Source organism: Takifugu rubripes, chromosome 12 (assembly GCF_901000725.2).
Source record: "Takifugu rubripes chromosome 12, fTakRub1.2, whole genome shotgun sequence".
NCBI lineage: Eukaryota > Metazoa > Chordata > Actinopteri > Tetraodontiformes > Tetraodontidae > Takifugu > Takifugu rubripes.
The window spans coordinates 301,364-315,370 of record NC_042296.1 but is presented as its reverse complement, the minus strand read 5'-3'; the positions used below and the strand labels follow the sequence as shown (position 1 = coordinate 315,370).

General features: G+C 39.9%; 1 protein-coding gene across 4 annotated transcripts in view; it reads right to left on the bottom strand.

Moving 5' to 3' along the window:
• Window positions 1-14,007, bottom strand: part of pvrl2l (PVR cell adhesion molecule related 2 like) — a 194,229-nt gene that overhangs the window by 100,484 nt on the left and 79,738 nt on the right. For all 4 annotated transcript variants that reach the window (XM_029845620.1, XM_029845621.1, XM_011619797.2 and 1 more), the window contains 3 exons: window positions 8,716-9,009; window positions 7,853-7,970; window positions 7,478-7,626 (listed from right to left, as the gene is read on the bottom strand). In XM_029845620.1, coding sequence (XP_029701480.1) covers window positions 7,478-7,626; window positions 7,853-7,970; window positions 8,716-9,009 — 561 coding nt within the window. The remainder of the gene's footprint in view (window positions 1-7,477; window positions 7,627-7,852; window positions 7,971-8,715; window positions 9,010-14,007) is intronic.

Sequence of the window (14,007 nt, the reverse complement as noted above, 5' to 3'; positions counted from 1 at the left end):
GGGACCAGGGTCTATGTTGGGATGGAGTACGGCTGAACAGAGACTTGGGGTTACGTCCCTAATTGTCAGGAGTCATGAGGACTGTGGGCAGAGGACGAAAAAGTGGACCTGTATTATGTCGAGGGTCAGTGGGGAGAAGGCCACTGCGGAGATTTCTCAGGTATTCTGCATATCTGCTTACTGTGCTCAGTTCATCATGCCTGGCCATAGTCAAGGGCAGCCTTTTCCCTGCTTTAGCCACATTATCTGATTATTTCATGCACAGCATTATCCCCTCCAATTTGTCTCTTTGTGCATGTGTGAAATGTGCACGTCTGTGTGTGTATGTGTGTGTGTGGTGTGTGTGTTTAAGAGGCATCAACAGCCCACCAGCCTCCTGCCAGCTGGACTCCTTGTGAAGGGACTGAATAAAGTATAAGAAAGGGATCAAGATGGTTGCCAAGAGGACAGAGGGGTCACAACACTGTCATTTTGCCCTTTTATATGGGACCACAATGGTTTGTGGACCTCTCTTCTCCATTTTCTATAGTCAACTCCCAGCCATGGTTGCTTATTTCAATTTTCACTCACCATCTGTCTTTTGTGTGTAGTGCACCCCTCTTCACATCCTACCTCACCTCCACTTTGGGATTGTCTGTCTGAGTGTTCCTGGTAGATCCAGCTGGAAGTACAGCAGGGAAGTAAACCATGGCTGGCATAAGACACTTTGTACCAGTCTGGTCTTTGCATTTTAGCCTCTTTTCTTCATAAAAAAGCAGGATGCAGCATTGTCTCTGGAATCCACAGAATTGACATTAGACTGATATAGTGAATCTTGATATTGACATCTGTTAGGCAGTTGAGATGTCACTTGGAGTATTAGACAAATAAAAAAGCAATGAGTGTCAAAAAATAGTTGAGTTGACCTTTGCCTTGCTCTCCAAAACACCACAGCACTTCACAGTGTGGTGCCCTGTATGATAAATTAAAGTCTACACTTTTGGGTTGAAACTTTTCTTCCAGCTACCAGAATAATTAGGGTTATGGTTGCAGTGGCAGTTAAGACAAGTAATTAAAAAACAACAATCAATAAAGTATCACAGTGGCAGTAAAATGAAGAGAAAACAAACAAACCAAGAAAATGGACTTGGAGCAAGAAAGAGCAGCATAAATGATCTTTTCTATAGCAAATGTAGAATGAATGAAATCGACTTGCCAATAATACAAATACAGACATACACACACACTGTAGTTAATACGGGTTAAATAAGAATTTAACAGTGTAAAATTTTAAAATGTATATTTTGTTTCACAATCCTCACCTTGTGGACTGGGATGGCTGCTTGTCAGTGACATTAAAGTCAGATCAGCACAGTGCATTCTTCTGCCATTTCACAGAACAAAGCAGGGCTGTATGGAATGGGCTAGGCTTAGTTTGAGCCACTGTACACAAAGTGCCACATTATTAAGTGTTACACTGCTTAAAGACAAGGCCTTCTGAAAGTGACAGCTTTAGTTCACATGCTGTGCAAAGGGAATTGGCTTGTGATGCTGCAGCCTGTGGTGTGAGGCTTTGTAAAATGGGATTTTTTTTTCCTTTTTTGGAGAAGCAAATCAAAATATATATATATATATATATATATATATGTTTTAAGAATGTGTTTTAACTGATGCAGCAATCATCTACAGTTGCAGCTTAAATCAATAAGATTTCACAGCCATTTCTAAACCCTCAAAACATCCAGATATGGCACCATGGACCCAGTGGGGATCTCTGGACCTCCTGAGAATAACAACAGGACAATCCAAGGCTTCTCTGAACAAATGGGGCTACAACACTGGACCAACCACATGCAAATGTGTAAAAGCAAGCCACACCATAGAGCAATGCCTTATCTGCCCTGTATTAGCCAGCCCCTGTAGCCAGAAAGAAATAGAGGACTGTCATATCACACTGATTTGAAGAAACAAAATAAAACAAATCTATTGTCACAAATTACAAGTTGAATCATCTCTCGTTTCCAAAATTGATGCAGCAAATCTACCAAACTGTTTTCCATTGCCTATAGCACTATAGTGATATACAGTGGGGCAAAAAAGTATTTAGTCAGTCACCAATTGTGCAAGTTCTCCCACTTAAAAAGATGAGAGAGGCCAGTAATTTTCATCATAGGTATACCTCAACTATGAGAGACAAAATGGGGGGAAAGAATCCAGGAAATCACATTGTAGGATTTTTAATGAATTAATTGGTAAATTCCTCAGTAAAATAAGTATTTGGTCACCTACAAACAAGCAAGATTTCTGGCTCTCACAGACCTGTAACTTCTTCTTTAAGAGGCTCCTCTGTCCTCCACTTGTTACCTGTATTAATGGCACCTGTTTGAACCTGTTTGTTTAACACTATGGCCAAGACCAAAGAGCTGTCAAAGGACACCAGAAACAAAATTGTAGACCTGCACCAGGCTGGGAAGACTGAATCTGCAATAGGTAAGCAGCTTGGTGTGAAGAAATCAACTGTGGGAGCAATTATTAGAAAATGGAAGACATACAAGACCACTGATAATCTCCCTCGATCTGGGGCTCCACGCAAGATCTCACCCCGTGGGGTCAAAATGATCACAAGAACGGTGAGCAAAAATCCCAGAACCACACGGGGGGACCTAGTGAATGACCTGCAGAGAGCTGGGACCAAAGTAACAAAGGCTACCATCAGTAACACACTACGCCGCCAGGGACTCAAATCCTGCAGTGCCAGACGTGTCCCCCTGCTTAAGCCAGTACATGTCCAGGCCCGTTTCCAATTTAGTTCATTAATGTTAAGTCATTGGCACATTTACGTAATTTAAAAATTCTCCGTAAATCACCAAAAATAGGAAATAAACAAATAAATAAATAAATATGACAGAATTATCATTGTAATATTGAATTTTATTGAACTGCACAAGAGAAGAAAACACAACCATGCCAACATGTCGGCACTGAAATGTGCGCAAGAGTACTCCTGAGTGTTCGTAGGATTTGTTCTTACCTACGCATAAATCCAGGATAAGAAGAAATTGGTGAATGCCACAATCTTCGTAAAATGTTCGTAAGTGGGACTTAAGAACAAATTTGTTCGTAAGAACGCTTCGTGAATCTGGCCCAATGTTTCCAACCTTGTATTACTATATTAAAATTATTGTTTTAAACAAATTTTGGGCTTTAAAACAGGTTTTGATTTTTGGTTTCATTCTATAGTTCAGTATTGCATTGTAAAATAATAAAAAAAAATAAAGCTGACTACTTCACGGATTTCACTTTTCGCGTGTTATTTTTGGAACGCAACTCCCGCGATAAACGAGGGATCACTGTATAACAAAGTATTGAGATGAACTTTTGTTATTGACCAAATACTTATTTTCCACCATAATTTGCAAATAAATTCTTTAAAAATCAGACAATGTGATTTTCTGGATTTTTTTTTCTCATTTTGTCTCTCATAGTTGAAGTGTACCTATGATGAAAATTACAGGCCTCTCTCATCTTTTTAAGTGGGAGAACTTGCACAATTGGTGACTGACTAAATACTTTTTTGCCCCACTGTATATACAATTTCCTTAATCATAAAATACACTGTCTGCCCACCCTCCAAAAAAAAACTCACATAGGAATGGAATTTATAAGAGCTATAATTACTGTGATTATCATTCATCTGGCAAAAGTTATTTAACGTCAACAATAAAATAACATCAACAATAAAATACTTAAATAACCATGACCAAAGATACATCCCGTGGTTGTGGAACAGATGCTAGTCTGTTTCAAAAGGGTCAATTTATTGGCAAGCTACAAGCAGAGAAAACAGTGTAAAGGATTGTAGAAACTCCTAGAAGTTTGTTAAGCGCAGACCGACTCTTGCTTCATCAATACAATCTTGGTGAAACATTAATGCAACAATGGATGCAAAGAAATCACACAAACAATGCCAGAGCAAAAATGTGACATAATCAAAGCTACAGGCAATCCAGCTAAATATTAGAGCATGTGACTTTTTTGAGCAGTGATTTTTCCAGGCAGTGTAGTTTATGATTTAGCTGTTGAGCCTGTCAGGAGAACTTCAACTACAGCATGCTCATGGAAAAATGAAAAAGGTGTTCAGTAGTAAAATTAGCATCTTCTGCTGGACATGACTTGACAATAGAAAAAGTGGAAACAAAAACCTAAATTAAATAGGTATTTTCATACCTTACAAAGATTGCAGTATGTAAACCATTTACCATTTTTGTCTGTTTAAGTGGGCTGGGTGTAATGCAGAGCTCCAAAGACATTTTTTCTGTCCCCAGAGAAAATGTTGACCGCACCACCTTGACCACAATGTAATACAGACAATGTTTTTGTTTATGAAAATCCAAATGCATAAAATATGATTTGTTTGTATTCATACTCACCTAGTTTGCACAATAGTGTGCATCTAAAGAGAATAAGTCATGTTATGTGCACAGTAAACTACGTATGGTGTAACATTGGTAGAAATGACACAGACAGAGGTGGAGCTCTCAAATAAGCGAAAATTGTCTACAAAAGTACCCTATAAATGGACCTCCAGGCTTTTCTAAAGGATTTATTATGTGAGGCCTTTGCGATTTGAAAGTGCAGTGTATTCTTTGTGTTTTCAAATGCTTTGCTTCTAGCAAGAACCATAGCAGCTTAGCCACTTGTGAACCTCCCACACACCTTCGCAACATACCACCTGGCTACAAAGCATCTACGCTCCAAGACGAGAAAATTCTTAAGCTTCTTTCCCTCAGATTTTTCTGTATGTGGCTTGCCCAGTTTCTTTTAGGGCCAAAATAGCTCTTTGTGTTTTTTGTTTAGTTGTAAGGCTCAACTTGATGATTGTTCAAACTAATCCATGGAAAAATGAAGTCAAGATAGAAAAGCTTTTGACCAGTCAGGAAGGAGCACGTGTGCATACACACACACACTCACACACACACAACCTCACACACACACACACACACACACCACACACACACACACACAGTCTATTCACAGAGTATTTACTGGGATACACAGTAAGGGATTTTAGGATGCTGTTTTTATTATCTGCATGTGAATGAGGAAACAAAAAAAGACACACATACACAATCCATATATATATATACTGTATATATATATATATATATACACACACATACATACACACACACACATCTATACATATATATACATATACATATATATAGAGAGAGAGAGAGAAGAAGAAGTGCTGTGCAACTGTTTGAGGCATGTCACAAGTGTTACATGTATACAAGGCATTTTAAAATGGAACTGTTCTGTAAATAAACTGTATCTGTATTGCACATTCACAAGCAGATGAAGGAATAACCCATTAGGATTTAGTAGTAATTAAACATCAAATATCGGGTTTTGGAAGCTATTTAGGAGTTCAGTGTCTCGCGTCACAACAGCCTTTGTGTCACTAGAGTGGCCATGTATGCATTTAAAACACTGGTGGGCATTATAGACTGCCTTGACACTTGTAAAAAATAGAATGGTTAGAGTTTTACGTCCAAAACATGAGCTGATATGATAATTTTCATTAAGCATGCAGGGTACTACTGTTTTATCCACTTTTATCTTTAGTATTTCATACATTCACCTTGCACCTGACTGACAGACAGACAGACAGACAGACAGACAGACAGACAGACAGATCGATGCGATGAACTCTCCGAAGAGAATGAAGTTGAACAGTGAAGAGAATTGTCTTTATCTTGTTATTATGTGTTCTACCATATGTTCCTGTCTTCTCTTAGAAGTACTTTAGAAGTTAGGCATGGTAGACTCATTAGCAAATGTAATAAAAATCAGAGACATTCCTTTGACAGGATTGTTGTTTAGACCATTGTAATCTCAGGAGCCAGTCAGGCGGGAGGTGTTAAACACCCATTATAAAACGGGACATCACGGTGGGGTTGATAAACTTATTTGCATGAAGAAAGTGAACTTTGATCTGGCCACCTGGGAAGATAATGGAGAAGGAGGACTACCTGTATGATCTACCAACATCAAATGGGACTGGAAGAAGAGGACGAGGTCATCCAAGCAGAAGAACTGGATTGGACTGTATGAGCATTGATAATTTGCATCTGTGTTTCTATAAAAGACTGGGCCAAGGGATAGTTAGGTTGTCAGACTTCATGCCCCGGCAATTGACTCTGTTATTGTAGGGTTATGAATTGGCCCGGAGCTCTGTAATATTTGTATTTGTATGAATTGGTTCTATTGTTAAATACATTTTTAAATTGGCATTATTCTTCTTGAAGTCTTCATTCAAAGAACACGCGGATTAGCAGTGACACACGAGAGGTATTGCGATCCAACAACAGTAACCCTTCTTTATGATTTTTTAAGCAATATTAGTGTGTTATTTTGTTCAGTTTCCAAGTGAAAAAGAGAAAGCAGACCCTCCAATGAGATTTGAGCTCCTAGATACAAATTTTAAAGCTTTATAGATACTCCGACAGAATCAGCAGACATGGGTTCCTGTAGGCAGTTTCCTAGCACCAATAAAATTGATTGATGTGTACAAAGCAGGAGAAAGCTAGAAAGGTTTTAGGTGTCCATTTAAACATGTGGTGAGTGCAATCCTGCTCATCAGTGTAGATAATAAGTTGTGCATGCAGATAAAGCCTGGATGGAGGAGCTTTAAGTAACAGTCATTAAATGGAGATTCAACAATAGAGAATGAAAAGGAAAACAAGAAAGTGGAAAATCCTGCTAAGCTGGCTCACACCAACATGAACTTCACTTCCGCTCTTTGGAAGAATTTAAAAACCCCACAGTCTGTCAAACCAAGGGAGTAAGTTTGAATATGGCTGGACAGCCAATTGACCATGCTGATAACAATGACTTTATAGTTTATATTCAAATTTTACTTTTGATTAGAAACCAGGAAATTGTGAGTTTGAACTGACCACACACTGAATTGTTGTCATGGTGAAAACAGTAACTAACTGTACTATTGTTACTTCTAGTCTTTTACTATTATTCTAACAGTCACCTGGGGCTTTCCTCCCATAGCTTGGAACAAACTTACACCCCTGATTGTCTTACTGCTGTGCCTGCTGACAGGGTCTAAACACTGACTGTTGAAACTGTCATCTCAAACCTTTAAACCAATGTCCACCATTGATTTGAGATCAAAGTTACAGTTTCCTGCTGACAATGTGGGAACAGCTTTGCAGTTGGCCCTACAATGGGAACAGGGTGAGTCAAACGGGCTCTGCTGAATCCTGCTGAAAGATGGCCAGCAAGGAGGGAAAAAATAATGTAAATCTATTGAGAAGATGAAGAGAGAGACAGCAGTCCCATAGCCCTTAGATCCCAGCATGTGACACATTTCTGTTGGCGTGGATACATGTGTGCATTTGTCATCTGTGTGTGGAGCAATTCCAGTGCGTGGACTATACATGTCTTTGCATTTGCATGTAAGTTGGTTGAACAAACTCACCGATGACGAAGGTGGTGATCTGGTTCCTGCTGGTGCCCTGCTTATTCTTGACTTCACAGATGAAAGTGGTGTTGACAGCATCGTCCACCTTCTTTACCATCAGCTTGTTGTCCTCCACCATAACTGTTTCAGGCAATGAACCAGACACTCTGGACGGCAAGAAATTTTTTTTCAGATCTTTTGCATCATAAGAAATGATGAAGAGACAAGAGGAAGAAAGGTAAAATATTTTAAAAATTTGCAATGATGTCATGTGAACAGCAGCTCTGGCTTGCATAGAGGGAGGTTAATAAACATGTTGCTACATTTAAAAGAAAATAAAAACTGTCATTATCTCTGCATGAAAATGATGTACAGAGAGTAAGCAGGTCTTACGCAGTCCAGATGACTGAGATCGGTGCAGGGTTGGCATTAGCCAAGCACAGGAGCATGGCGTCAGAACGGCCGACATACCAGTTGTTGTCATATCCTTCTATGGACACAGATGGGGGGTCTGAAATGCAGACAGGGGAAGAATGAGTTGCCAAGAGTGGTGATGCAAAACTTGGTTTCAACTAATTCCTGCTAACGTTAAAGGAGCAGTGAGCAAGGAATTTATTTAAAGTCATCATAAAATGGCCCTGATAACTGACATTAAGAAAACGTGCTAATTTCAAATACTTATATCACTGACATCAGTAGATCAGCCACAATTCAAAAATGAAATACCTATAAATAATGTTAAACAAACGATGTTTCTCTGGGATAACTCTGGAAAAAGTTCCAACATTAGTAAGGCTATTATGGCAAATTGAAACATAACTGAGTGGATACATTGGTCAAAGGGAGATGTTCTTGTTGGCTCTGGCAGCCTCTATTCCACAGTGAATTGATTGTGATTGCAGTGCCAGCTTAACCACAAACTTAAATATAAATGCTTTAACAAGGCTGGATTCTCATTTTAAAAAATTTAAAAAAAAATGTAACCTCATTTTAGTCAATGCTAAATCTGTTTAGCATTACAATTGTTGAGTACTCCTTAGCGTTAGTCGTATTGTGCGTATTTTCTGAACTCCTAAAGCAACAATATACAACAATGTTCTTCTCCACTGTTTACAACTGAAAAACATTGACTGCAGTTCATTTTGTTCCTGTGCCACACCTGGGCTGTTTACTCAGCACTACAGTTACTTATTATATTCATTAAGGCATATAATTCACAGGACACAAAATATAGTAACACTGTATATCCATCTTACATTCCACAGAGAGCTTGACAGGAAAAACCCACGGCCGCTCTTGGGTCCTCTGATCCACCAGGCAGGTCACCTCCCTACCATTGTCTGCAGGTGTGGGAACCAAACGGTACTCGCTGCGCACCGTCACTGTGCCATCTGGTCCATTCGTGGTGGTGGTTGAGTGGTTACCTCCCACAGATGCAAGCCACTTGATGGTGGCAGCTGGCTTTCCGTCTGCTGCTTCACACTGGGCCACAACCACTGATTTGGAACCAGCCTGGACAGTCACAATATTGGCCGAGTTTTTAGGTTTGGCTAGAGAAGCACAGAGGAAACGAAAATATATGAGACAGATAAAGATATGGAGGTTAAAAAAATTGGAGAGAGAGAAAGACAGGAAAGATACAAAAGGTGAAAATAAAGTCTCTTGTATTTTGGAAAGATTTTTGAAAAACTGAGAAAAGTAAAAAAAAAAAAAAAACAAATAATGGAAGTAATTTATTTTATAATTATGCTTTGAAAGATTTTCATAATTTATAAAAAATAAACGTTGGTTTATCAATGAAATGTCTACTTGTAGATAAAAGTTACAGCCATTGTTTGATTGACTTAATGCATTAATTCTGTAAAATGTGAGGATGCTCTGTAAGAAACTATGTATGTCAGAAATAAGTGATGTTATAATAATAAGTAGCACTTAACCCATCTTTAGCTATGATTTGATGTATGTGTAGGTTCTCATTCATCCAGGTCATAATTATCCAAAATTAGATCACTGCATCAACTGGTCATGTTAATTGAAGACGTTTCACCTTCTCTCCAGAAGGCTTCTTCATTTCTAAACTCAATAAAACATTCAGGTCTATTGGGTTTATAAATGCTACTTGTTGAGAACTGAAGAAGCCTTGTGGAGAGAAGGCAAAACATCTTCAAGTAAACCTTAACAAGTCCAGTTGATGTTGTCCAGAAAGATGTTGCTGCGATGGTCATATTGTCCATATAGGCTTTTATTGGGGGATGTGAACACCTGATCTGGATAGAAGCCCTCTGCCTTCCGCCTCAGCGGTCTTTACCTCCAGGTTGATCGCTGATGCAAAAAGAATGAGGTAGATGGTACAGCCTGTTATTATTCCTTTCTCAAGGCGAGTTCTAAAGGAGTTTAGAACTGAAGAAGCCTTCTGGAGAGAAGGTGAAACGTCTTTAAGTAAACCTTAACAAGTCCAGTCGATGCAGAGATCTAATTTTGGGTTATTTGATGTAGAAATAACATCTATAATTCCATTAATGTCATTTTAAGTGGCTTATTGTCACACTTGGGCCAAAAGGTGTAGCTGATAATAAATGTTGAAATTTTTTTTAAACCTCTTAAAATTTAGTTCAAAGTAGAGCTGATCTGTCAGAGTGTGACCTCATAAAAAGGAGCTATTCTCTACAGTAAAATTATTTTTTTTAAAAATGACTCCTTTAATGCTTGCTTTTGATAAAGCTGAAAGATACTGCAGTTTGTACATCAGATACTATTTTTGCTGGCATTCTCAATACATTTTGTAAATTTTTACGTGAACAACTGAACACAATGTAAGCATGTGGGCAGGGCAGTGGGACCCTGACAGCAGGAAGGATGGACAAGGACAGAGAGCATGGTGCAGCGTAAAGTCACCTGGTCAAACATCCAGACTTCCCCTGCGTCTGCTTCCTTCTGCAGGCAGTCTATAATGCCCACCAAGCACAGCAAACCTCCATGCATGGGGCAAGAAAGATACACCTTCCTGACTCAGTCGCTATAGAAGAGGCTTTTTAGAATATCTCCTCAGCTGCACGAAGGCGCTGGCCGATGGCCGCTACCACTGTCGCCATTACCAGGTACTCAAAACTGTTGCTAAGAGTATAGCCGCAGACATCAACACCAGTAAATACCATTTCACAGACAGCAAGAGGCGTCCTCCACAAAGCTTCTGATTGGCAGATGTACGCTGACCTGAGAAACCAACTGAGGTTACCCAGCACATTGCATCAACATCTATCTGGACAGAAATGATCATCATCTCGCTGTCTTCAAAACATCTGATCATGCCGGAACTCACAGTGCCCTGCGAAGAGCGGATTGAGGAAACCTACAAGAGGAAACATGGCAAGTATCAGGAGCTGGTGGAGGAGTGTAAGGGAAGGGGCTGGAGGACGTTCTACGAGCCCATAGAAGTTGGCTATAGAGCACATGTGTCAAACTCAGTCCTCAAGGGCCACGATCCTGCTGGGTTTTCTGTCCTACCAGGCTGAAAATGCATTCAGTGGGATAGAAAACCCGGCAGGATTGTGGCCCCCGAGGACTGAGTTTAACATGGCTGCAAGAGGCTTTGCAGGGTGCTCTCACTGAAAGGTTTTCGGCCGTCTAGGTGTGACATGGCAGCCAAGAAGAGAGTCATTAAGTCCACAAGCAAAGCTGCAGAGAAAGCCGTGAGATGGCTATGGCTGAAAAGGGCAGATCTGTGGGTTGCCACTGGGACGCAAGCCGGGACTTAATCACCCCGGCTGGGTTGGATAGGCAAGGGTGTCTTATGTTGTGAGACCCGAAATGCCCAGTGAACCCAGGAATCATCACTGATCATCATGCGTCCCAGTTCATCCATGAGATTTTTCTTTTAAACTCTTATTACACTTCCACACACCGAATGACATTTGGAAATAACACTAACTAAAAACAGTATTGATCTCCATGCTGTAATGGGAAAACTAGTTTATATCATATTATATTTTATGTCGACCACAGTTTGTGAGACTGCGGAGCTGTGTGTCCGACCCCCTGATGAGCAACACAGGAGCTCCTCAGGGAACTGTGCTCTCCCCCTTTCTGTTCACCACCTACACAGCTGACTTCCAGTACCACTCTGAGACATGTCATCTCCAGAAGTACTCGGATGACACAGTCATAGTCGGGTGTGTGGAGAATGGACAGGAGGATGAATACAGGGACCTTGTGGAGAGTTTTGTCAGGTGGAGCAGGGAGAACCTTCTGCAGCTCAATGTGACCAAGACAAAGGAGATGGTGGTGGATTTCAGAAAAAGCAAGTCCCCTCCCTCCCCAGTCTGCATTAGTGGGAAGGATGTGGAAATAGTCTCATCTTACAGGTTCCTGGGTGTTCAGCTGGACAATAAACTGGAGTGGTCCACAAACACTGATGCTGTTTACAAGAAGGACATGAGCAGACTCTATTTCCTCAGGAGACTCAGGTCCTTCAGTGTTTGCAGCAGGATGCTCCACATGTTCTACCAGTCTGTCATGGCTAGCACCATCTTCTTTGCTGCAGTGTGCTGGGGTGCAGGCATTAAAGCTAAGGATGCCAACAGACTTAACAAACTCATTAAAAAGGCAGGGTCTGTTGTTGGCTGTAGACTTGCAAACTTGGATGAGGTGGTGAGGGACAGGATGGTGTTGAAACTGCGGACAATCAGGGACAATCCCTCCCACCTCCTCCATAACACAGTGGACAAACTGAGAAGCAGCTTCAGCAGCAGACTCCTGCAGCCTCGCTGCTCTAATGAATGGTACAGGAAGTCATTCCTGCCGTCCGCCATCAAACTGTATAACTCATCCTAACGCAGCCAATAACAATAAATGTGTAATGTTTATGTTGTAATTTTATTTTCTATTTTGTTCTATATTTATGTATATATGCTTATAATGCTTATAATATATACTGTATATATATATATGCTTATAACGTTCTAATCTTATTTGTATTTATTTATTCTGTTTCTATACTTTGTATAGGTTGCTACTACAATTCAATTTCCCCACGGGGATGAATAAAGTACATCTTAATCTTAATCTTAAACTATACCAATTGACATATCCAGCAAAAAAGGAGATTCCCTTTGGTGACTCTGTGATTTAGCCAGGCTGACTTTGTGAAACTGTGGTGATTTCTGGAAAAAAACTTGCAGCCTATTAAGATAATGTTAAACATTGCAAATTTATGCTACTGTCCACATGGCGGCCCTTTACTTGGCCTTTGTGAAATCAACAGAGGGAGAAGTCACACACGCATGAGGCAAAGAGCAAAGGATTGAAAAGGATCACCAATCCAGATCCGGCAACAACATTTGAGGAATTTAAATGTATCCTCTTTACATCTCCCAGTACATTTCAAACCAAGCAGCGTTCTTAGAAACATATCTCAGGGAAAACCACCTATGAACAAATGAGAGACCAAACCACTTTTTAATATTATAAAGCCAGTCAAGACTTACACTTCATGCACATGTGAGGAAAAAGGGGAGTCTTTTAAAGATACAATGTCCCCATTTTGAACAGAGTTGTTGGACAAGCTTTGCCTGGGACACTAAGCAACAGTGCTGCCGTCAGATTCTTTTTTAAGTAACTCGGCCCCAACTGTTACCACCTAATGATCCAATATTGGTCAAGTGGTGAGTGAGTAATGGACAATTCCTTAAAAGAGTTTAAAGCTGTTTCACTGCATAAATTGTTTAAACCTTTGGATAAGTGTAGTTATCTTGGATGAAGCACAAACACACTTCCTGTTTAGAAAATACTCATTATACTCTTTTTTTCTAGGTAAACTAATCTAGCCATGTACTTTCATCTACAATGACTCAAACTTTAAGGATTTAAAATGGGTCCTATTGAGGTTTTTCCAGTATGTGTAGAGACAAGTATCCCCAAGTGGCAGTGGCGGGCCGTGCATTGCACACCTAGGCCTTCAATAGTGCTCATTCTGAATCAATCCAACCCTCAATAACTATTTTATGGCTATAAAACTTCCACTGCAGGTACAGCTGTGACACACATAAAAAAAGCATCAAAAATAACCTGATAAAATTGTAATATTATTGTGGCAAGTTAGGGTTTTAGGTTGCTGAAGAACTCAGACGCATACTTCTGCCAGTCACTTTACTAAACACGGAACAGAAGACACATGAACGAAGGGAGGTCTTCGATCACACATATAACCTGGCTTATGGTGTGCAAGTGCAAACGGTAATTAAAACAGTAATTAAATACATCAACAACCAGAACTCAATAAATAGAACACTAACATTGAAAGTTGCAAAAGATAACATTTACAACGAACAAAAACAGGGTTAACACCAACCTGAACCCACAGACACACTGCCGCAAAGCATGCTGGGAAATTCCCACACTGACCCTCCCCACCATGCTACATTATTTAGGAATATAGCAACATTTTAGTATAATAATCAGGATTTTTGATTTTACTCACCAAAAATCCTGATTATTTGTACACAAAATCCATCCTCCTTTCTTTCCTCAAGAAGATTTCAATTACTCTGTTG